The sequence below is a fragment of the Lycorma delicatula genome, chromosome 3, assembly GCF_047948215.1.
Source record: "Lycorma delicatula isolate Av1 chromosome 3, ASM4794821v1, whole genome shotgun sequence".
Lineage (NCBI taxonomy): Eukaryota > Metazoa > Arthropoda > Insecta > Hemiptera > Fulgoridae > Lycorma > Lycorma delicatula.
Genome location: NC_134457.1, coordinates 149029830 through 149053714, shown reverse-complemented (window position 1 = coordinate 149053714; position 23885 = coordinate 149029830). Strand labels below are relative to the sequence as shown.

Here is a 23885-nt window from a genome sequence, read left to right as displayed (position 1 = left end):
GTTACGCACTCAAATCTTTAATTTTTGAAACTGCTTGTCCATACACAATCTGAGAAGCAGCGGAGGCAGATTAAATATTTATATCACTCCTTTCTGAATCAGAAATTGGTTCTCTTCATCTTCTATTTTTATAATTTTTTAATGGATTGAATTTTTTTACTGGATTGTCTTTTTTCACTGTATTTCAGTTTATTACTTTTACTTTCTCATCTAGCACTATACCAGAGCTATAGCTGTGGAAGGGAAAGTATTGTAATCTATTTAATTTGGGCTTATGTGATTTTTTTAATGCATACTGTGCATAATATTTTTATTATTAATCATTGATAGTTCACAAGCCTCAGTTCACCAAACTTCTCCCTCAATAAATACCAAAAGTTTCTTTTTCACATTAGTAATATATTAAAACCTAGTTACTGCGTAAAAAAAAAAAAAATAAATAAAAATAAAAGACAGAAGGATCATCATAACAGAATAATGTTAATAACAAGGACCATTCGTCACTCTCAAACAACAGAGAACTAAAAAAGAAAATCATAGATGTAGTTTAAAGGGAATGGTATTTAATTTATTCTGAGAAGCAAAATTATTTCTTGCCTCCAAAATCTTCTTTTTTGTATCAGTACATGGATATAAACCTTTAAAAACATAACAAATAATTAAAAGCAATCACTAATTAAAAGGAAACATGAAAGAACAAATCTTCATTATTGGAAAAAAAATGGCAGCAAATAAATACTTATACAATGACAGAATTCAAGAACTAATGATGCACTATAAAGTAATAATTAAATACAAGTGGTGACTACGTATAAAATGAAGCTTGTTATTACACAATGAGATCAATAAATTTATTATCTTTTCTACAGGCAAACATTTGAATTTTTAGATGATCTTGACATAACAGGAGCATCCCAAGAAAAACTAAGTCATAAAAAATAGAATTTTTTAAATATCTATATATTTTCTAATCACAAAAGTGGCTTCTGATAATTTGTTTGACGTCACCTAGACAATAATTATGATATAGCAACTTTTAATTACTAATAAACAACAAAATTAAGTAATAATTTTACCTTTGAAAGGTTATTTGATACATCATATAATTCTACTGCATCAATATGATATGATCTTAATATTCCTTTGTGACCTATACCAAGTTTCATATCTTTAACTAAAATTCTAGTAAGCCACTTTATTTCTAATGGTGACATTCGTTGTACCATCCATATCAAGACATCTTCAACACCACCTAAAGTAATAAAACATTTTATTATTTTTTTTTTACTAAAATTTTAATATAAAAAAAGTTATATTACCAAAAATAAAAAAATAAAATAAGATAACAAAATAATTTAAGAAAATAAAAAAATAACTGACAACAAAGTTGTTATACTTTCCTGGCATTGGTTATTTAATCTCATGTAGTTGTGCGGAAAAATAATGATACATAAAACAAATTTAAAAAATTCTTAAAAAGCAGTATTTTTATACTTTTATCGGCTCCCCCTCCCCACCAATATTGTCCCAGAAGTATTTTTATAGGCCACTTGGACTAATAATCTGCTTAGGAAGACAAAAAAAAAATTTGGCTAAAACATATGAAATAAATAAAAAAATAGCTTTTTTCGATTTTGAGGAAGGGGAAAATCTGGAGGCAAAATTCTTTTTAAAATGGTAAGATAAGCATGTATACATCTTCTGAGCTTAATATTAAGTGGAGTAAAATTTTGAGAAAATTGGCCATAAAGAAGCTACCTACCCCACCCCCTGGAAATATTGACTCCAAAATAATTGGGGTCACACCAATTAGTAATGTTCAAACAAAGGTATGTATGTACATTACCCACCACTGTTGTGTTTTTTTTTTATGTTCCTGGGTCATGAAATGTAGAGAAATGCAAAAAACCTGCACCCACTTTTTGACTGATTACCATACTGTCCTTCTTGCAGCATAACTCCAGAGCTATGATGCCAAGAAAGTAAAAATATTATAACAATACATCGCAACTCTGCCAATATTGAACATTTATAATAACAGCAACAAAACTCATTAATGTACAGAATGTTCAACTTAAAAAGAGACCCCATCAATTATTTTAGTCTGTAAGTAATAGTTTATTGACAAACACATAATAATTTACAGGTGTTGAAAATGTCAATTCACTTCTCTGCACTTGCCAACACATCTGACCATGTTCCTGGCTAATTTTGTTAGGTGTACCTTGTCTATTTCCTGGATGGCATTGGTAATTTTTGTCTTCAATTTCTACAGGGTGTGACGATTTCTCCTATAAACAATTTCTTTTGTAACCTCACAGAAAGAAGTCTGAATAGTCAGATTGGGGATATTGGTGAGCTATATGGCAAGGGGCACCACTGTTCTATTGCAACCATCAGTCATGCAATCCTCTTGCAGTAAGGCTATGAATTGTTATGTAACTTCCTGGTAGATGACAGCATCCACAGCTTTTTCAAAAACCCAGGGTCCTATTGTTTTGCCACCTCGAAAACACATACCATACTTCTATTTTGTGTGGGTGTAAGGAAAAATTTAAAGAAAATGTATTAATTTTCAATATCCCAGGTTCGGTAGTTCTGACTATTAATAACTAAGATGAAACAACGCTTCGTAAGTGAAAAATACTTGTTCTAAAATACCAATGTTGCCTCTGATGAAATTTTTGAACCAATGATAGCAGTGAACCCTTTTAGCAAAATCAGGAACAGTTAACTCATGAAAAACCTGCATTCACTACAGATAACATTTCAGCATTTTCCTCACTGCAGTGTGGGTCGAACCTAATGAAATGTTCTTTTCCTGGCTTAGTCTCTGCAAAGATCTATGAGGAGATCTAGTAACTGCCACATTAATGTCTTGTATGACATGAGTGATTAAAACTGACCTGTGTCAGACACGTTTCTTGTCTAACACCGAACATGTTTCATGAAATGTTTTAACTAACTTCTGAAAAATACTTTTCATTGGTGTTTCCTTTTCAAATTTCTCTCTAACTTTCACCGAAACACAACATGAGATTTTTTCTCTAAATAAGTTTCCATCACAAATATATGTTCTTCGACTGTTAACTGCATTTTAACAAATAACATACAATTAGACAACTTTGTTCAAAAGCCAATGTTCAACAGAATGGCAATACTCAAATGTACAGGCAATAGTCCTTCACACTCCAGCACCAGTGTCATACCAACATCTTCTACATTATTTTACCGATTTCATACCAATGCATGAAATTCAACAAAAATATGTATTTAGTATAAACTACTAAGTAATAGGGCCTCTTTTAAGTTGAGCATACTGTACATGTAATGAAGACCTCAATGTTGAAATATAGCATTTCTGCCTTTTACCTGGAAGATTCTGGTTTTAAATCTTAATACGTTTAATTCCTCTATCTATCATTAATTGATTCTAATTGGGCATAAGCTGTTGTGCTTAGAGAATAAATAAATAGATTTCCAAGAATAAGATAATTGGTTACCAATTTAAAAATAACTATTGATTATAGAATTACTAAAATACATGGTAATTAATAACAACTTTTGTTTTTTTTTTTAATTTACTTAAATGCAGTGAACATTCAAAATTCCGATTTCTGAAAAGTTCTGATGTTTAGAACAACCTTATTAATTTTTAACATGATACAATGAAGATATTTTGTGAAATTTCTTGAAATAATAAAACATCCATTTTTCAGGATATTTGCGTCAACATTTTTTTAAAAATTGATATCTTATTTAATTATTAAACAGTTATTGATTCACTTTATTTAATTCACTACTTAACTTGGTGTACAAAAGCAATACTTCATTTTTTCTACAAGTATGAAACACAAACACCTGTAAATTAATCACAGGAAAAACATTAGAATCACGAACACTGCCAGTAACACCACTACTGAAAGTGAAACTAATTAGCTCTATAAAATCCTTTGCAAGAAAAATTTTATTATTTTAAAGTGAGTCATTTGATAGTTAATAATTTTAAAATAAAGGGATTATAAAATTTTACAAGCTCTGAAATTTTTACAAGTAAAACCTAGTAAAACCAACTCGAAAATTAAAACACTTATCATTCAATTAAATAGAATATTACAACGCATACAAAATGTATTTATTTTTCAATTCAATGTGCAATTCAATGCTTTAGTATTACAAATCCTTACATTTAAATTATTGAAATACTGAACCAAAAATGAATACAAACGCGGATTATTTCCTGCATTTTTATCTGCTACCTTATCCAGATGCGTGTTCACTTCATCGATGGTTAGAAATTCTTCACCTCCAGAATGTCTATTTTTTACAACCCAATAAACAACTTCAGCAAAATCCCCCGACGCACTACCGCTTATCTTAGGTGCTCTATAATCACAAAAAAGTATTCACAAAATTAATAACTGAAAGTAAATTTATTAAACAGCAAACAGCATTTTAAGGAAAAAATAGATATTACAACAAAAGACTATTATATAAATCACAGATACTTTAAATTACTTTGGGTAGATTCACCAATAAATTTTATAATTACAAATTTTGTGAGATTATAATTATGAATCAAGATACAATACTGATTCTGCTACAATGTGATAAACAATAATTTTCTAAAACAAACAAATGATCATGAATCATTTAAATAATAAGGAAACAATTAAAATATATTAAAAACTAGCTTTTAGCATACACTATTACTTAAAGACGTCATACAAAAACCAAAAGAAATTTTTTCTGAAACAGCCACCCACTATTTCTGAAAATGTCAGATAAAATTGTTACTTTACATTTTCTTATCAAGCATTGGATTTTAATAAAAAGCGCTTTGTTAAAAAAGATTAGTTCTAATATTCTTACAAAATAATATTGATTTTCTTACAAAAGTAATCCTGATATATTTCCAATTAACTTGGACTAGCTGAAATATTTTTTCCTTCAGAGAAAAAGAATTTAAATAAGGGCAAACCAAGAGATAATTCATTTTAAAATTTGGAACACATGCTAATTAGTGTATGCTGAGGAATTCAAAGAGTTCCACTTTGTCAAAAAATATCTTTACCTCAATATGTTAAAAAAATACATCCATCCAGGTGAGTCTGAGTTAGTTTTTCATTAATTATTAATTAATAGATACCAGGAAAAACCTAACATCTGACAAAAATGTAAACAGTAAAATTAAAAAAGGTCAGTATGCAAATTTCCCTTAAAAAGTTGCAGTTAACTTAACAAGAAATGTTTCTTCAAAATATTTATGGAAATGGATACGTTTTTATAAGTCATCACCTTAATACACATTCATTTACATTAAAATCAAACCATAATCCTACGGAAAAAGAAAAATTTACTGAAAACAAAACTTTCTAAATCTAGATAACATTATATGTATATATATATATATATATATATATATATATATATATATTTTACCGAGATTAATGTTTTAAGATTCACATATTTCCTCTGCAATGTTAATTATATTTAAATTCTATGAAATAAACCACCAGGTATAGAATATTGAGATAAGATGTACCTTACCTTAATTTTTTGTGAAAATATTTACAAGTAAGAGTAGAAAATATATTAATGGAAAGAATCCACAAGAGGACTAAAAGGAATCCTCTTTCTAAGGCAAACAGGTCCATTTAACAATCGTTTATAATACTGCCTGCTGACACCTAAATCAGATGTTGTTCAATTAGAATTACTGGACCAGAGTAGGAATTCATGGGAAAATGTAAGGACTCGGATGAACATTCTCATGCTTCAACTTGGGTCTGGTTCTGCAGGTCAAAAGGATAGAATAAATACTCCAGGAAAGATGAGTTAAGATCAGTTTTGAAGAGATAAGTACAAGCATTTGAGTCCAACATGATTGTAAGACGGCATTATCTGTCAACATGTAGTACTGAAGGGTGCAGGGTAGTGTTCGACATGACATCACAACAACTCCAGTGTGGACAGTGAAAGATTCCAGGAGGTTCTATGGTGAGTTACTTTAGAAAATTAGTGAAAGGAGTAAAGTATTAAATTCATTCATAAACTACGGGTAGTTTTATTTGTGAACAGCAAAGGTATGTGCAGAGAATAGAATTGAATGAACTAATCTTATCTTCAAAGGTAATACAGTACACAGCTGTTAAAGGTGTAAATATTAGCGGTCATGATAATGTATTTTGTCAATGGGACTGAATTCTGGTTTTTAATGATAACTACCTGTAAATAAATCACGTCCTTACTTGAAATTCTATTTTGTATGTAATTTATTGATGATTATTATTATTACTGGTTTATCTTATTTTATTTATGTTCTATAATATTAAACTAATAAATTGTAACTATATAAACATTTTCAATTGTTAGTTTCCCAATATCCTGATCGAGCCACGAACATACAATGTATGTACATTTTTCACTCTTTTGAGATAGTTATTTTTTATTGCATTTTGAGTTATTTTTAAAAATATTATTAATTAAAGTAATATCAAATCCATCTTCAAGCGCTTTATGTTTTATGATGTTTATTTCATTATTTAACTTTGTTTTGTTATTATGTGTGTATCTGACTGGTCGGTCTATTAATCATATTTGTATGTATTAATTTTATGAGTCCAAGGATGATTTGATTTTTTTATGTTATATATTAGATGTAGGTTTTCTACATGCTGATGTTTCAATTTGGTTGTCCTTGTTTATTTCAATGCTGATATCTAAATAATTTAATATTCTATTATTATCTATTTTAAATTTTCATTATAAGAATTTTATTTGTTTAATATTATTAGATGTTCACTGTTTATTACCAAGTTATATATAATGAGGTCATCATCAACATACTATGTTCATATTAAAATGTTATGTTTATGAGCGATGTACTAATTTACTCTCAAAATCCTGTAAATACATTTCTGAAATAATTGCTAACAGTGGAAATCACATAGGTAACATATTTTTTTGCATATAATATTTCTTATTAAATTCAAAATAATAATTATTAATCAGTTTGAGAAACCAAGCTTCCAGTCTCTCTTAAAGTCATATCCAACTGAAGAATAGACTTGGATGTAGTAGGATCGATATTCCATTAAGCTCATATATGCCGCTGAACATGTGTTAACTGACTGACAATCCGTTAACCAAATCATGCACTGAACCTTTTTTTGTATTGTAACCACCAGATACAGTCAAATAAAAGGTAAGAACATTTACCTAACTGTATCACTTCCGGAGTAAAAATTAAATTCTGGAGTAAAATAAAATTCATTAAATTTTTAACTATATTTTAACTGCTGATGTCAGAGTAACACTCTGAAAGCACTACAGTTAGGCAAGTGTTCTTACCTTTTACTTGAACTTATCTGGTGGATATAATATATTTGTTATTAAAATAATTTATTTGATACAGTAATATATATTTGAAAAAAAAAATATATATATATATATAACTGCCTCACCTGGTTAAAAAACATATGTGTGAAAGCAGCAAGTAGAAGTTGAACATAGGGAGCCAGAGATTTTATTAAGGATGTATATGTCCAACTTGCTTTGCGTTTAAACCCATTCCCAATTTAGAATCAAATATATTAAAATACTGATAACAAGAACATTAGTAAACAGAAACCTCAAATTCCAATTAAAAATAACACATGACTTGTTCACATATTGTTGTACAAATATTTATTATTAGCAATAAATAAGCAAAAACTTTAATATTTACCAGAAATAAATTAAGTAATAGTAGTAGTGGGAAGTTTACTGCTATGCATTTATTACAATAGACTATATTTTATAGCTTCTTGCAATATATCAAACAGATCATTTCATTTCTACAGTCTTGATTTTATCATGTTTTCTTATTATTACAAGTAAACCACAAAAAAATTCTGATAATTAATAATTAACAGTATATGACAAAATGTTTATAAGTAACATACAAACAATTATTTGAATGCATTACTTACAAGTGTTTTAATTATTGTAAAATGTAGAAAGCCTTTATAAATATCATGGAATATTTATAAAAACACAATAAATTAATAATTATTAAAATTTATTAATTAAGTATCAAGTAAAATATCACATTCTCTCTTATGTGACTAAATATGACCGGTTTAATAAAATAAGTAAAGCTGACTCAAATTTTATTATAAAGAAAGGCGTTGGAAATGTATCAGTCAACTATAAAAAGTCATATGAACTGCCACTATGTTATTCTAAAGTAAAATATAAAGTTATTAATAACATAATGTAACCAACGATCATGAGAAATAGGAGGCTGTAAAGAAACATTTACTTACAAAGAATAAAAGTGAGCATATGTAGAATCAATATAATGTGTTCATCAGTATGAGAAATGAGATATGCTCATCTATATTAGTAGTCATTCAGATCTTAAAAACAATTTTTGAGTCATCCAAACACAATAAAAATTTCTGTTCTTCAGTATCACTGTTTTGTAAAATTTAAAGGCAACAAAATTATTTTGTTTTAAATTCAAAGATATAAACTGATAGAATCATTAATCAGCTATTAATAAATGTAAATTGCATTTAAGAAGTGAAACTGCAACCAACATTGTTTGACGTTAGTGACCTACAGGAACTGATTTATTAAATCTGATTGTGGTTGCCACTATTTTAGTTCACACCTTTTATTTTCAGGATGATGGTCCCCAAGATGTTCCACAAGTTTTGGAACAGAATAAAATTAAAAACCAGAATAAAGACACAATAATATGTGATAACTTAATTACTATATAGTTCAGTTACATTATGAGCAGCCAATAAATTTAAATAATAATTTTGGTTTATTTACATGCTTATTAGTATTACTAATACAACAAATTGAAGCAAATATTGGCAGAAAGTTTTTCTGCCCTAAAGTTCAGTTGTTGGAATAAATCCAACAGTAGTAACACACCATGTTTCAATTAATTCCAATTAATGATCCTCCACTACATAACAGAAAAAATATAAACCTATTTACTGTAATACATAACAAAGGAAGAATAAACAATTTTTAACCACTCTAATACAATAATCACCTGTAATTCAGCAATTTCTTTGCATCCACACTTTCTTTTGGTATACTTAACACCTTAATATATTTCTGAGCTAACGTATGTTCTTTCAATCCATAAGGACCTCTATCTCTATCCAAATGTGGTAAAAGCAGCCTCATAACTGGATAAAACAGTTTACCACCCTGTAATTTTAAAGTAAAAAATAATAATTCAAACATCAAACTACCAAGAACATAAGTCCAATTGTACTCAGAGAAATGAAATATAATATATAAAGAAAACAGTAATGAAAACTAAAAACAAAAGTAAAGTTACATTAATTCACAATGAAGGTGATAGATATTTAGTCTATTTTTGAATTATTAAATTTAATCAAAATAAATCTTAAATCTCTAACACCTAGTTTAATACATATCTTACAGAAGTGTAATAAATCACGCTTTGCCATAAATTCCTTTCATGTAATGTTAATCATTTTAACATAAAAAATTAAATCTCCATATATTAAGTTTATTTATTTTTTTTTTTTTAATGAGTATGTAAATAAAATTGTATTCTACATTCTAGTGTTCAGAAAGTAACTATGCACCCACAGAAATTACATTTTAAGATTACAATTCTTCATTACTATTCATATTAAACTTAATTTGTCGTTACGTGTAAATTCTCCAACCGTTAAGAAAATCAGTCCAACAGAAATAGCAACAACTGTACAATATTATAATTGGTTCAGTCTTTTCTATATAGCGGAAATAATAAAGAAATTTTAGACTGCATACTCTTTAAACATAAGAAGTGGTCACATGGAATGTGCAAAACGTTTGTAAAGTTCCAAAAATTCATATATTGCAAATAAAAAACTTTGCAAGATCAAGACAATGATCTATGAATAGCAATATATAGATGACTAACTGGCTACATACCTTCAGGTTAACATAAGTATTGATCATTATATATCTAAATACACCCATACATATATGTAGGCTTATTGGAGATGAAATTAAAACATGGTTTAAAGGCTGCATAGCCAGACATTCAATGAATCAATAAAACCTGCCAAAAGAAATATTAAGAGGTAGAATTGTTTCTGAAAGCTCTATGGGGGGTGAACAGAATAACTAAAGCTCTTAAGAAATTTTCTAAAAAATTCTAGAAAATAAGATAGCTGTCATACCAACATCAAAAAAATTTAACCAGCAAGACACTAATATAAAATGAAAACAAAGCAGTTTCCACAGGACTCTCAAAACAAATAAATATACAGAAAGTAAATGAACATCAAGTATCAATATCAAAATATAGCAGGAAATATTTTATGACAGGATAACAATAGTATTTACATAAACAAATAATCAAATGGTGGTATACCCAAATTAACATAAGCTAAAACAACAAATCTTCTGCAGATTTAAGCTCACCAAATCTTTACTTTTGAGTGGCTGTAAAAAATAAAATTTATGAAAGAAACCTCCTACGGGATTTCAAATTTCACCAGAAATAGTCCACATAAATGGGTATTAAAAATCTTTGAAAATAAAACGAATCCATCAGATATTGTTTCAATATTAACAAACAACGTTTGCAAAATTGAATACAAAATTAAAAATAAGGTTCACGTTTACTACTTTTAAAGCTATTTTTAAATAACAGGTCCACAGTTGTTTTCTGAACACTTAAAAAATCTAACAACTTTACAACAATATGAATTTGACAATAAGTCATTCTAAAAACTATTAAAAGAAGCACTTTGAAGAGATGTAAAAAAATAATTCTATTAGTAACTGACATTAAAAAATTTGATTAGACTTTTAAATTATAAACTCAAATTATAATACAAATCTGTAAAAAAAAAAACTATTAGCAAGAAGTCAAACTCTCAACCAAGTAAATGAAGTGTACACGGCATCATCCTAACATTTATTTTCCTAATTTCATAGTTAGCCAAAAGGTTGTTTTATATGTGCAACTGATAACAATAATACAGTGACAATAAACTAATAAAAAAGGTTACTTACAGTTGACAAACATTAATAAAATAAGAAAATATTAAAATAAATCTTTCAACGAGCTTTTGATTTTTCTCTATAGGAAAGTTTTCTACTTTTTGTAAGAAAACTATTATATAATAAAAAGAAACATAATTAAAAGATTTCACTGGTAGCAATTTAAAAAAAAAAAATTTTAAATCAAATACTTCACCTTTACTTGTCGAAAATCATCAATGAATTTTCTAAGAATATTTCCTTTTTTATCTTTTTGTGACGTACTAATTTTTTCACATAATTTACTTAAGTCTAGAAATTTTAATTCCTTCTTCCTTTCTGCTTCAGACATTTTAAAAGGTCTGAAATTTAAAACAAATTATTAAAACAAAAATATAGTGACAAAAATATTACAGAAAACCTACATGAAACTCATTGAAATTAATATCATTTTTAAAAGAATCCAATTATCCAAGCTTTTTCCCATACCCACATTTTTATGTTCGCACACAACTTGTAATATTTCTCAATATTATTCTTAATTAACTACAAAAAACATAAATTTATAAACAAAACTTTAAACATAATTAAATTTCATTTTTAAGTATGATGATAAATCCCATTTCAAATTCCTATACTTTTTAATTTTGAGAAATATCAACTGCTCAGATTGTTGGAAGTACTAAATGCAAGCAGTGTAAATACCAACCTATGGGTAATTTAAGCGAACAATGTACATAAAGAATTAAAACTGCATTGTTTAACTTAACTGATCTTTGACAACTGGTTTGTTATACCGCATGGTTTCACTTTTCCGCTGAGAGAATAAGATAGCATTTAGGATGAACATACTGTACACATACTCCCCATAAGGTGGAGATCAAATGCCTACTTAAACTCCAGCATGAGTTTCAATGTCACATCATTACTAAATTAGTGTCTTGAGGATAATTAAAAGGCTTTATGTCTGGAACTATTGAAATACATAAAGTGACAGGAATTATTGAACAAAAAATATTGGTGGGGGTCCTGAATTATTAATCATCCGTAAACTACTTCGCCCTTAGAACTGTATGAGTCTGCAACACTTTAAAAATATTAAGAAGTAGCATTCTAAAAAATTAAGAATACGAAATAAGGAAATAATCAAAGGAATATCCATCCATGAGTATGCATTTCTGTAATCACAAAAGTTAATATTTTGGTTATAATTCACTCCACGCCATTAGCATTTTAGGTGGATAAATGACCACAGCAAACGAAAACAAAACTGTGCTAAGTTAACACAAAAAAAATTATAATAAATAATTATTATAAATAAAATGGTGATTTTTCACCTAGAATCCCAAAATTAAATTCAAAGTTCTTTCCAATAAAATAAAAATGAATAAGCACGAAATTCAAATCAATGCTCATCTGTGTTTATTTAAATTACAGGATTTTTCATTTTCATTTGTGCTTTTAACATAAATAATCAAAATTATTAACAAAAGGATCTTGATAGGTTCAAGAAAAGGGTCTTTGTGTCGTCAAGTATTACAGAAAATTGGATGCTGGCACCAAAATGCCCGTTGACATAAGGCATTCTTCATAACATAATGTCCGATAGGAAAACTAGAAGGTTTTGCATTAGCAATGTTCTGAGCAGCTCCCTATTCTCCAGATCTGAAAGCCTGACCACTTCCTTTTTCACAAACTGACAAGTGTACTTGAAGAATTATAATATTGGAACAGCTAGCCCACCAGGTTGGTCAAGTAGTGGACATGTCTTCCCAAATCAGTTGATTTGGAAGTCGAGTTCTATTAAAGTCAGTTATTTTTACACAGATTTGAATACTAGATCATGGATACCGGTGTTCTTTAGTGGTTGGGTTTCAATTAACCACACATCTCAGGAATGGTCAAACTGAGACTGTACAAGACTACACTTCATTTACACTCATACATATCATCCTCTGAAGTATTATCTGAACGGTAATTACAGGAGGCTAAACAGGAAAAAGAAAGGAAAATATTGGAACAGCTGAAATCTAAAAAGCAATAAGGAACCAGCAGAAAGTAATTCCTCTTCAAGATCTCTAGTACTGCTAAAAAAGATTAAGAGCAATGTCTCTTGATTATCTGTAGTTTTTTGGAGAAATTCCTGTAGGTTTATGGAGACAATCAATTTGGTTACTTGTAGATACAGTTTTATAACAAAAGCCAAGTTTCTTTACTAGCAATCTTGAATACCGAATGAACTATCATTATATTTTTCCATACTCCTCATCTTTCTACTCAGAATACTGCTTGCTTCCTAAGGTGTTCCGGTGTAAATCAGATTACAAAGGAGATTTAGTTTATTCATGATCAACAAGTAGTTTGACCACGGCTATTTCCCCAATTATTTTTTTCCAAATAATTTGATGAATGAACAGTCATGCAAGCCAACATCCATAATTAACAAAAAAAATTGCTAATAATGTTCAAGCGATTTCTGTAAACAGAAATATTTTTCTTAGCTAGACTACACTTCTAAACACAGTACAGTATAGGAAGTACAGAATCTAAAAGTATATCAATAACAACAGAAAATGTAATCACTCGCTTGCCTGTTAAGACAACTGCCATTAAATCAGTAGCAAGCATACATTTTTATCACACAATCCCAGTGCTCAGTGCACCTCAACAACATATGAATAGCCAACAAAGGTGTTAGGTAGTGAAGCTTTTTTAAAATATTGATCCTTTTTTTCTCTTGGAGACATCTGATTTTTACCAAGAAATTATTATGAACTTCAAATCATTAGCAAAGAATCCATACAGCAAACTCAACAATACAAGTGATGCACAAGTGTATGGGGTCTAATATGTATGGCCTATGGACCCATCAATCTCTTGTATATTACTTGTGGTTATATTTTTAAAAAAGTGATTAAAATTATTCCCAACACTTGATAATTTAAAAACAAATATTTTGATCTTCATTTGAAGCAGTGTTAAAGGACTTACTCAGCATAATTTCAAGCTGTTATTATATGTGTGAACATTTTCAATATTTTTTTAACATTATAACTAGAATTTCAATAATTTACTTTTACAAATTTATAATTTATTAATTTTATAAATTGTGTAGCTGCGCTTCATGACTGACAACTTGTATTTTATATTTTAAACTTTTAAATTGAAGAAGCAACCTTTTCTGTAAACTTTATAAGATATTCCAAGATTTCTCTCACTTCACTTCAATGTATTACTAAGTCAAACTGTAAATATTTTGTCAGATTAAAAGAATATCTAGCTTTCATTAATAAAATAAAGATAAAATTAAATTGTGTAAATATTACTTCCTGACCAATCTACAAATTAAATTAGAATTCATCTACATTCTCTAGTACTTTAATTAATAATTTTATTAACAATATTAGTACTATTATTAATAATTTTAGTTACTGTTTAGTGATAAATTATTCTGTGATGTAGGTTTCTACAGCGGTTGAATTTTTAAAGCCCCTTATTCTTGAATTTTACATTTTTACACAAACCAGCTTTCTTTTGAAAACAAAAGAACCAACAAATAAGTATAGGTAACTGTTTATATATCACATAATCTTATTTGCAGAGAACTGAATACAGGACTCTAAGGGAACATTCCCATCACAGTTTATTTATCCCAAAGCTTTTCCCTTGCACGGCTTAAAATTATAACTACTGTAGTTTTATAATTTATGTGGCAAGTTCATAAAATAGCTTAAGAAATAAAATCTATATCTCAATAAGTATATTTACTGCACAATGTTTAGAATCTAAATTTGTTCAGGGCTAGGCTAGAACTCAATAAAAATATAAATTAGTAACTCAAAAAGTCAGAAAAAAGTTCACACAAATGCATTTATGAAAAAATAACATTTAAGTTTATTTTCAACCTCTGAAGATCAAAAAAATTTACAATTTTCAACATACTCATATATTTACTTTTATGCACACTCACTTAAAAACAAACACTAGCATAATAAAACTGCTACAAAGATAAATAATTATGTAACTAACACAATATTCATATTTACTTACAATTATGATATATTAAAGAACAAAATAAAATATATAAACAGTAATCACATTTAATCAAATATGTAACATTAAAAAAAAATCCAATAATAATAACAAAAAAGCAAAATGCTTTTTATAACTACAAAAATCTATAACTTTTAATTTTATTAACTAATCACTGTGATTAATTTAAATCTGTACATAAATATAAAAATATTAAATGTAATATTAATAATATTAAATGTAAAAATATAAAGAAGTTAATTACTAACGTACATTCTACTATTGCACTCATATACATTACACTATTTTTTTAAAAATAAATCTGGGAAAATTAAAAAAAGGAATGGAAAGCATAAAACATTTTTCCTCAGCCACATATCAGAAATTTGAATTAATCAAATCAAAAATGTAACATTGGGCTGCCAGAAAGTCATAACCACAATTTTCTTTAGAACTAACCCGATTCGAAAAATATATCATGAATTCTTCCTCACTTAAAATCAATGCCACTAATACACATTCATACACGTACACAGTGATGGATTTAGACCCACTATGTTATTACTTACATTCTAGGCCAATAACCTCTACAAAACAAAAGAAGAAATGAATAAGTGGAGCAGAAGAGGTATTAGATACGATGTTATCTCTGTCAAGATTGCAGACATGAAAATGAAATAAAATCAAATTAGCTAGTAAACATTTAATAGAAAAAAAAGCCTGTTTATAGTAAAATGGAATTAAGATTTGTGACAATGTCTTGAGAAGTGTTACATAAGAGGCCACTACTATGTAGATGCAAAACATAGACACTAAAATAAAGAGAAGAGAAATAATGGGGTAGTCTGGCATGAAGTGATTGTTGAAAACTGAAAAATAAAGAATTAATTTAATAATAATTTAATTAATTAATTAATAATTGAAAAATAAAGAAGTAATGTGAACAATGAATGAGGGTAGAATCTTAATTAGCAATTCAGAATAAGATCTAATTGGTATGACAAAAGATAAAGGTTGATTTAAACAGTACTAATAGGATCATTACAACAAACAAAATAGAAAGGCTAGAAAAGATTAGAATTTACAAACAACTTAAAGGAGATAGGAGCTGTTAGAAACTCTTAATTTTATTGGAAATAAAAGACAACAGTTGCAGACAAGGTGCAAAGAGCATGACTTAGGGCAGATAAATCATATGATGATGACAATGACTTCATTACTTTGTCTAAATGACATAGCTAACATCAATTATAAATACAGCAATACTAAGTGACTAAGTGCTTAATCATATTATCATCACATCAGAATGTTATGTTCCTTACAATACTGCATACCTTGAAGTTGGTTTACAATACAAGGTTTACTATTGGTTTACTGTGAATAAACCTATACCTTATATAGGTTAATCATTGTTTTTGAGAAGACAATTTTTTAATGAACATATGAGGTTTAGTTCCACAAATGTAGCTTGATTTATTTAAAAGTTATAAGGTGAAAAGTATCAGGATACAGCAGGGAGGTCTTACCCTACTGTGTAGATTGTTTAACAACAAAAGAGATACATTAATTTAATAATTTGCATTATATGTTTCAGTCTTTATTATGACTGTAATATGCATGTTAAATGATTTAAGGTATTAATCAGTATTCCATGAAGATAATAATGTTATGTTTAAAGGCAGTTTAAGAGGTGAAAAGTGTATAACTTGCAATTTTGCATAATACCTGAAATTTTGATAGACATGTAAATGTGCAAGATATGCTAGATCAGAAGAAAAAAAGCAATTGGAAAACCACTTCAATCCTCACTTTCCCTAGCACATTTGGCATCGGATAAGGCTTCTTATATTTAAGAATGGCTAGGTCAATTTTGAAAATGACTCATTTCAAGCCAGATCATAACCAACAGATTCATTTATGGTACCTAACATGTACAATATGCAATGAAACATATATTTAAATAAAATTTATAACATTTTTCTTAAAAAGTTGGCACTATTATACTATATAATCATGGCTGTAATTATATCACTAATGTTTTAATTTACACAGTTTGGTTAAAATATTAATGTTAATTAAATTTGCATATCTACAACATTCTCTCCAGGATTTGATCACTGTTGAAACGCCACAACAAATCAGGTGGTCCTTCAATTATTTGTTGTATTTCTAAAAAATAAAAAATAGACTGAAAAACTGACAGTAATGTAAAGTGTGTTAAATTTACAGTGATGGCAAAAAAACAAACAAAAATACTGTTTCAATTATTCCAACAAAATTTTCCCTAAACTCCTATGTCAATCAACCAAACTTTAAAATTTTCCTTTAATTTTATGCATTAAACTTTATGCATTTGGTGGAAACCACATGATTTAAATGGAGAGAGAATGTTTAACAAAATGCAATATGATTTTGTAAAATGCATTAACTGAACAGATAGTTATAATATCAAAGAAAATGGTAATATTAATCATCAACATAAGGTAATGCTAATCTTCATTGAGTTTAGCATTGTACCTGTATGTATTTCAGAGCAATAACTTTGAAGAATTAAAAGGACAAAAGAATTCAGATTTATTTCTTGACTACTTGCTACATAATTTTTTCATTGTTCAGACCCATAAAAATAATTTTTTTTTCACAAACATTCAGAAATATGAAGATATAAAATCAGTACTAAAAAAGTATTTGAAGTGCTTAGCAAATATATAGAACTGAGCTATGCAATTTTCAACAATCTAATACTAAAGTTCTTTTCAAATAAAGTATCTTAGTAGGTGTCTTTTCTTAAAGTATCTTTTCAAATACTAAAGTTACATGAACATTCTTTTTAAATTTAGTGTAAACCCTTCTATTACATTTTATTGGTCTGTGCAAATCAAGCAAAAAAATAACACGTTTACCATAAGAGTAAAAGTTCCTTTTTCGTTAATAGGTATATAGGTATAATTTTAACAGTTTTATAACCTAATTTATAAAAATAATAAATTTAAATAATTAAAGTCCATTCATTATAATCAAACAAATTAACAGTGCAATATAGATATTTATTGTAGATTTTTTGAGAAGCACGAGGTCTGATTTTATTCCACATATGCTGAATCTTTATTTTCCTTTCACTATAATTCCCAGGTATAAAACTAAGTCTTTATAGACACAAACAAGTATTGAAATAAATGTTAGTTTTTTATTTGCTATGGAAATCAGATTAATATATTTAAACAAGAATTCATCTTGAAGATGGACATTAGGTTAAAACTGCTTTAACAATCATAACTAACAAAAGAAGAACATCTGTTTATATCAAGAAAAATTACATAATCATAATGAGAAAAATCAACTTATGATGATGATGATGTGCACAAATTAAAAGTTTTAAGTAAGTTGTGCGATAGATTAAAATTAGAAATGATCAGTAGTTCTGAGTATTTAATAGCATAATGATGATTCAATGAGCAAGTTAAAAAAATAATTGAAATAAAAAAATGAAAAAAGTACTTAATGAAAAAAGTATCTTAGTAGGTATCTTTTTAAATTTAGTGTAAACTCTTCAATTATATTTTATTGGTCTGTGCAAATCAAGCAAAAAATAACACGTTTACCATAAGTATCTTTTTAAAGTAAAGTATCTTTTTTTGTGAATAAAATGAAATAAAAAAATGTTTTTTTTTTTTAAATGAGCACTAAAAACATAAATCTAATGTACAATAAACTCCATAATAATCCAGAAGAAAGAATTCTCTGAATACAAAATGAAAGCATACAATATTCCCTTTTTGCCAACCTTAAATAACAGAGAAGTTCACAATCCTGGGCAAACATAGTAATCAAAAAACAAAGAAAGTATCATATGTCCCTACTGAGAACTGATAAAAAGAAATGTTTGTACAATAGTATGAGTACCTAACTGAAAATGCTAAGGAAAAATAAAAAAAGCATAGATGAGCTAGAAAGAATGGCCATAGTTTTTACACAGCATTGATTATGGCTAAAGGACCAATGATATAAATAAAATGGCTGAAAAATCAATTAAAATTTATACCACAATAGAAGATACTAAGTTTTAAAAATTCATAATTTCTGAAATAAATTAAAAAAACACAATCAAAAATATTATATTGCTAATGTTCATCAATCTCACAACTGCATTCAGGAAAAGAATGTTTTTCTGGTCCACAATAGTATTGCTGAGAAAAATAATAAATTTAAATCACAAAAAATCATTATTTATACAACATTTTTAAACTGTAATATATTTCTCCAAATACATTCGAGCCATATCATTAGCACCAGATTGCATATATATTAAATGTACATTAAATGCAGCTTCCCTACTCAAATCAAATTTCTCACCAAACACACTAACAAATGATGGCTTATTTTCTAAAGCCATCTTATAATGATAAAGTGCTGGTGGTAGTAAACCTAACTGGTGGTACACCCTGCCCAAATTATAATGGTATTCTTGAATTCCAGCGGCACCCCTCAGTTCTTTGTATTTAGAAAAAAAAGCTACAGATTGGCTAACTAAAGAATGTTTCTTCGCTGAAAACTTCTGACATGCCATTTGACTTAATGTAACACCAATGAGGAACGCTAACATAGGTGAGTTTTCTTTACGAAACCCAGCAGCGTATTCGTTCAATGCATATTTATAAGTTCCAGACACTAAACAATTGTTTGCATGTAAAAATGAAAGAATAGGGTGTGCCTGATTACGTGTTAAAAGACGCATGATAAATTTATTATGTCTAGTATCATCCCCGCGTATGACAATTAAATTAAATACATTCCACGGACGAACTTTATTTATATCTTTAAGCACTAACTGTCGAGCATAATTAAATGCCAGATATGAATCTGCATTGTAAAAACTAGACATTAAACATAATAAATCAATTTCTTTACTGTAAACTGAAAATGTATCAGATCCTTGCGCAGAGAATGCAAGGCGTTGTAGAAGAGCAAATTTTTTTTGTTTAAAGCATAAATGACACATATACATAAAAAGATCCCACTCTTCTTCAGCAGATGGCATTTTTCTGCCCTGCGTGAATTCTGGGCGATCTTCTTCCAGCAAAGGATCTCCTGTGATAACTCTTATTTCCTTCAGCGCTGATTTTTTCTTGTAAGCAGAACCTCTGTGATTAGAAAGAGAACGCAGCTCTTCAAAACGTCGTATCTGAATGAAATGTCTTGAAAGAAATAATTGTCCAACAGTGAGAAAATCATCTGCATGCTCCGGTTTATCCTTTAATAAAAGACACCTCTCATACAAAAGGTCTGGATCCAGAATTTCACACTTTTCATCTTGAACTAAAACGCTAACCGCTTCATCTCTGCGACCCAACTTTGTGAGTAATTCAGCAGCAACTAATCTAGCATCATTGTGCTGAGGTGCTTGGTCTATTACATGTAAATAAGCTTTAACAGATGATTCAATACGTCCTACATTTTTTAAACACTCAGCATAACGAAGCCACACAGCCGGCAAGCTGTAACTTTTACTTGAAATTAGTGGCAGCAGAAGAGTTAATGCATTATCAAAATATCCTTCTGCCATGAAAGCTTCAGCAACATCCAGATACAGATCTCCAACATCCTCAGGATTTTCGGCTAAAAGTGACTCTATTAAATTCTTCAATGGTTTCACGGATTTCATATGAATCAAAGCCAAAATCAATTTAACTTTAATGTCTATAGCCATCTGTGCAGGAACAGTACAACTATCAACAATTAAAGCACCAGTGCTCTCAGTTTCAACTTCCACTGACAGGTCACAAAAAGTAATTAATAACTCCAAGCAAGAAGAATACTGTTTCAGATTTAACAGTACCTCTAATAAAAGGTTAACATGTTCAGAGGTAATAAGCTTCGGGCACTTTTCAAAAGCAATTTCTAATGTTTCTTTGGTTTTAATCAGATCTTTTTCTTTATGATACATCTCAGCGACTAATTTTGAAAGCTCAAGAATTTTTTCGCCTTCTTTACCTGGATCCAACACAGTTAATAATTTTGAAAATCCTTTTAACGCAATATTCTTCTGTCCTTCTTTTTCTAACAATTCAGCTCGTTTGAAATATACCTCAATATTCTTTTCATCAGCTTTTAATGCATTTGTGTAACAAGTAATAGCTTGCTTAAAATTCCCCTGTTCATGTGATACTTCAGCTAAATGAATCCACTGATTAGGATCACTAGGACTGAGATGTGCAGCTATAAGAGACATCTGCAATGACTTGTCCGAGTGACCTAATTCCTCATATAACCCTGCTAATGTGTGGTACGGTTCTGGTGCAGTAGGAACTTCACGAATTATTTCTAAACAGATTTTAACAGCTGTGTCCTTATCTCCACGGGCATACCTAAGATTTGCTTCACCCATCAATCCTTTTAATGCTGGTGGTAAACTTCTCCTAACATATCTCTTTTTTATTTTCTGTACTACCCCAGTTTTAACTTCTTTTTTATCAGATTTTGTTCCCTCTGTTGAATCAACAGTCTCCATTTCACTTAATATTTTATTTCCAACAGAAATAAGTATTTCTTCTTCTTCAACTCCTTCCATTCGAGCAGCATATTCACTGAATGTAAGTTCTCCATTCAAAAACTGTGAAATACACTCATTTTCCTGTTTTTTATTATCGACCGTACCCCACACACTTTTACCATCATTATATCCACCTAAATGGGTGTACTGTTTTTCAACACCATCATCATCATCATCATCATCATCATTCTCAGACTTATCATCTAAATCCATGAAATCGTCATCAACTTCATCATATTTTTCAGAAATATTACTCTCAATAGCTTCAACTGTTTCTTTAGGAGGAAATTGTTTTAAATTATCAGTAGTGATCTCTGAAGAAGTGCTTGGTATAGATAATAAATTTGAATTACTTGCAAACTCTTCATTCTTCTTTGATTCCATGTTGAACCTAGATAGAAAAAAATATTTAAATAATATCCATACAGTATGAAAATCAATCCTATACAAATATAATAAACAAATTATGTATAATTTGCTCAGTGACAACTGTAAAGGCAAAACATTGATATATACAGTGTTGCAAGATGTTCCTCCCAAAATTTAATCCACAGTCATCTGATTAAAATAACTAAAAACGTTCATAAAACCATACAATTTGCTTTCAAATTACAGCTACACAAATATTTTACTCTTTTATAGGCCTCAAAAGGAAAACAATCTGATTCTGAAAGTAGGCAAGTAAAATTATTACTACTTAATTTTTTTGTATGATTTTGTTTAGAATGAAGTAACTTAAAAGAATTTTATTAAGACTTTTTTTTAGTTTCCAACAATTTTTAGTAATAATTTTTCCTCAAAAAATATGAAAAATATACTATTAGGCTATTTTTTTATTATATTACATCAGGTTATATTTCTGACCTTGGTTTAATTATAACAAATTTTAAGAGGTTTAATTTATAAAATAGAAAGGGGCAAGAAGAGGTTAGAAAGGACTTATCATCATATACTGCATTTGTATTTAAACTACAAAATTGCAACAATATACTGCATTTTTTTAAATCTTTTTATCCACAGCTATCAGTAAAGAAATATGTCAATGACTTGCAAAACATTATTTATGATTTTATTAAATGATAGTTTACATTCATTTTATTAGTTTACAAAGTTATATTGGTTTATCTTTTTAGAACTTTCTATAAGCCTATGTTCATTCAATTTTTATTCAACTAAACCAGACTTTGTATTGCTAAGGAAATTTCACCCCTAATAATCATTTTAAATAAAATATCCAATTTTATTGTTATCTCTAAACTTAAAATATGTCCTAAAGATTTTGAAGTAAAGAATATAAAAAAACACAATCAGAACAACCTCTTTTCAACCTTCTTATTGTTTTGAAGCAGAGCAATTCCTCTTGCAGTCATCCAGCAGATGATACCAGTAAAATTACACATACATCACACAAGAGTTAATAAATACAGAGTGATTCAGGAGGATAGGACAATACTTTGACAACTCATTCCAGAAGCTAAAAATAAGAAAAAAGTTCATATAAAGATAGGTCTGAAAATGCTTCGTTAGCGAATTATACAGGTGAAAGATTTCACCCAACTTTCAGTTCCTCTGGGTAAATTAAGGCTTTCTGAAATTCTGGGAAGGTCAATTAAGGGGCAAATTCAATTGTTTCTTATGGGTTTTGAGCTGGGAAATCGAAAAAAATAGGTCCCAGAACTGTATCTCTCTTAGTTTCTAAGATATCTCATGTAAAACGCCAAAAATAGGGTTAAAAAACACATTTTTTTACGTTTACGACATACAATAACGTTGTTAAATTGGCAACAAATCATACATTTTTTAAACATAAATTGTAGAGAATTTAATTATAATTTAAATTAATTAAAATTTTAAACATGTTGACTTTTATTAACAACAAAACAGATTAATTTTTAACAGACTGAAAAAACGTTTTCGTACGTACAGCAGAAAATAATTGGAGGAAGAAAGAATACTTACTGTTTTTTTATGATAATGATAAAATGCTGCTTACAAGTAGTATTTCATGTGGTTTAATAACTTTCAAAAATGCCACCATTGTGTTCAATGCACTTTTCAACGCGTTGTACTAGATTTTATGTTCCCAGTCTAACGGTATCTTTGCGTTCCTTGATTATAGCTGCAGCATTGAGAATGCAAGCAATCAGTTCATCGCGTGTGTCTACTTTTTGCTTGTAAACCTCATTTTTCAACCATCCCCACAAACAATAATCCAACGGAGTGAGGTCTGGAGATCTAGGTGGCTAATTAACCGGCCCTCCACGTCCTATCCATTTACTAGCAAACT

The 23885-nt window shown here is 28.6% G+C and overlaps 1 protein-coding gene across 4 annotated transcripts in view; it reads right to left on the bottom strand.

The window, feature by feature from the left end:
* The window catches only part of LOC142322107 (DNA ligase 4-like), a 135194-nt gene that overhangs the window by 100586 nt on the left and 10723 nt on the right, over nt 1-23885 (bottom strand). For 2 of the 4 annotated variants that reach the window (XM_075360802.1, XM_075360801.1), the window contains exons 2-5: nt 11234-11378; nt 9056-9216; nt 4229-4386; nt 1077-1252 (exon numbers count right to left, since the gene is read on the bottom strand). In XM_075360802.1, the coding sequence (XP_075216917.1) occupies nt 1077-1252; nt 4229-4386; nt 9056-9216; nt 11234-11368 (630 nt within the window). In that variant the 5' untranslated portion in view covers nt 11369-11378. Of the gene's footprint in view, nt 1-1076; nt 1253-4228; nt 4387-9055; nt 9217-11233; nt 11379-14871; nt 21990-23885 lie in introns of those variants that run through there. The other 2 variants (XM_075360803.1, XM_075360800.1) reach the window with 2 other exon arrangements.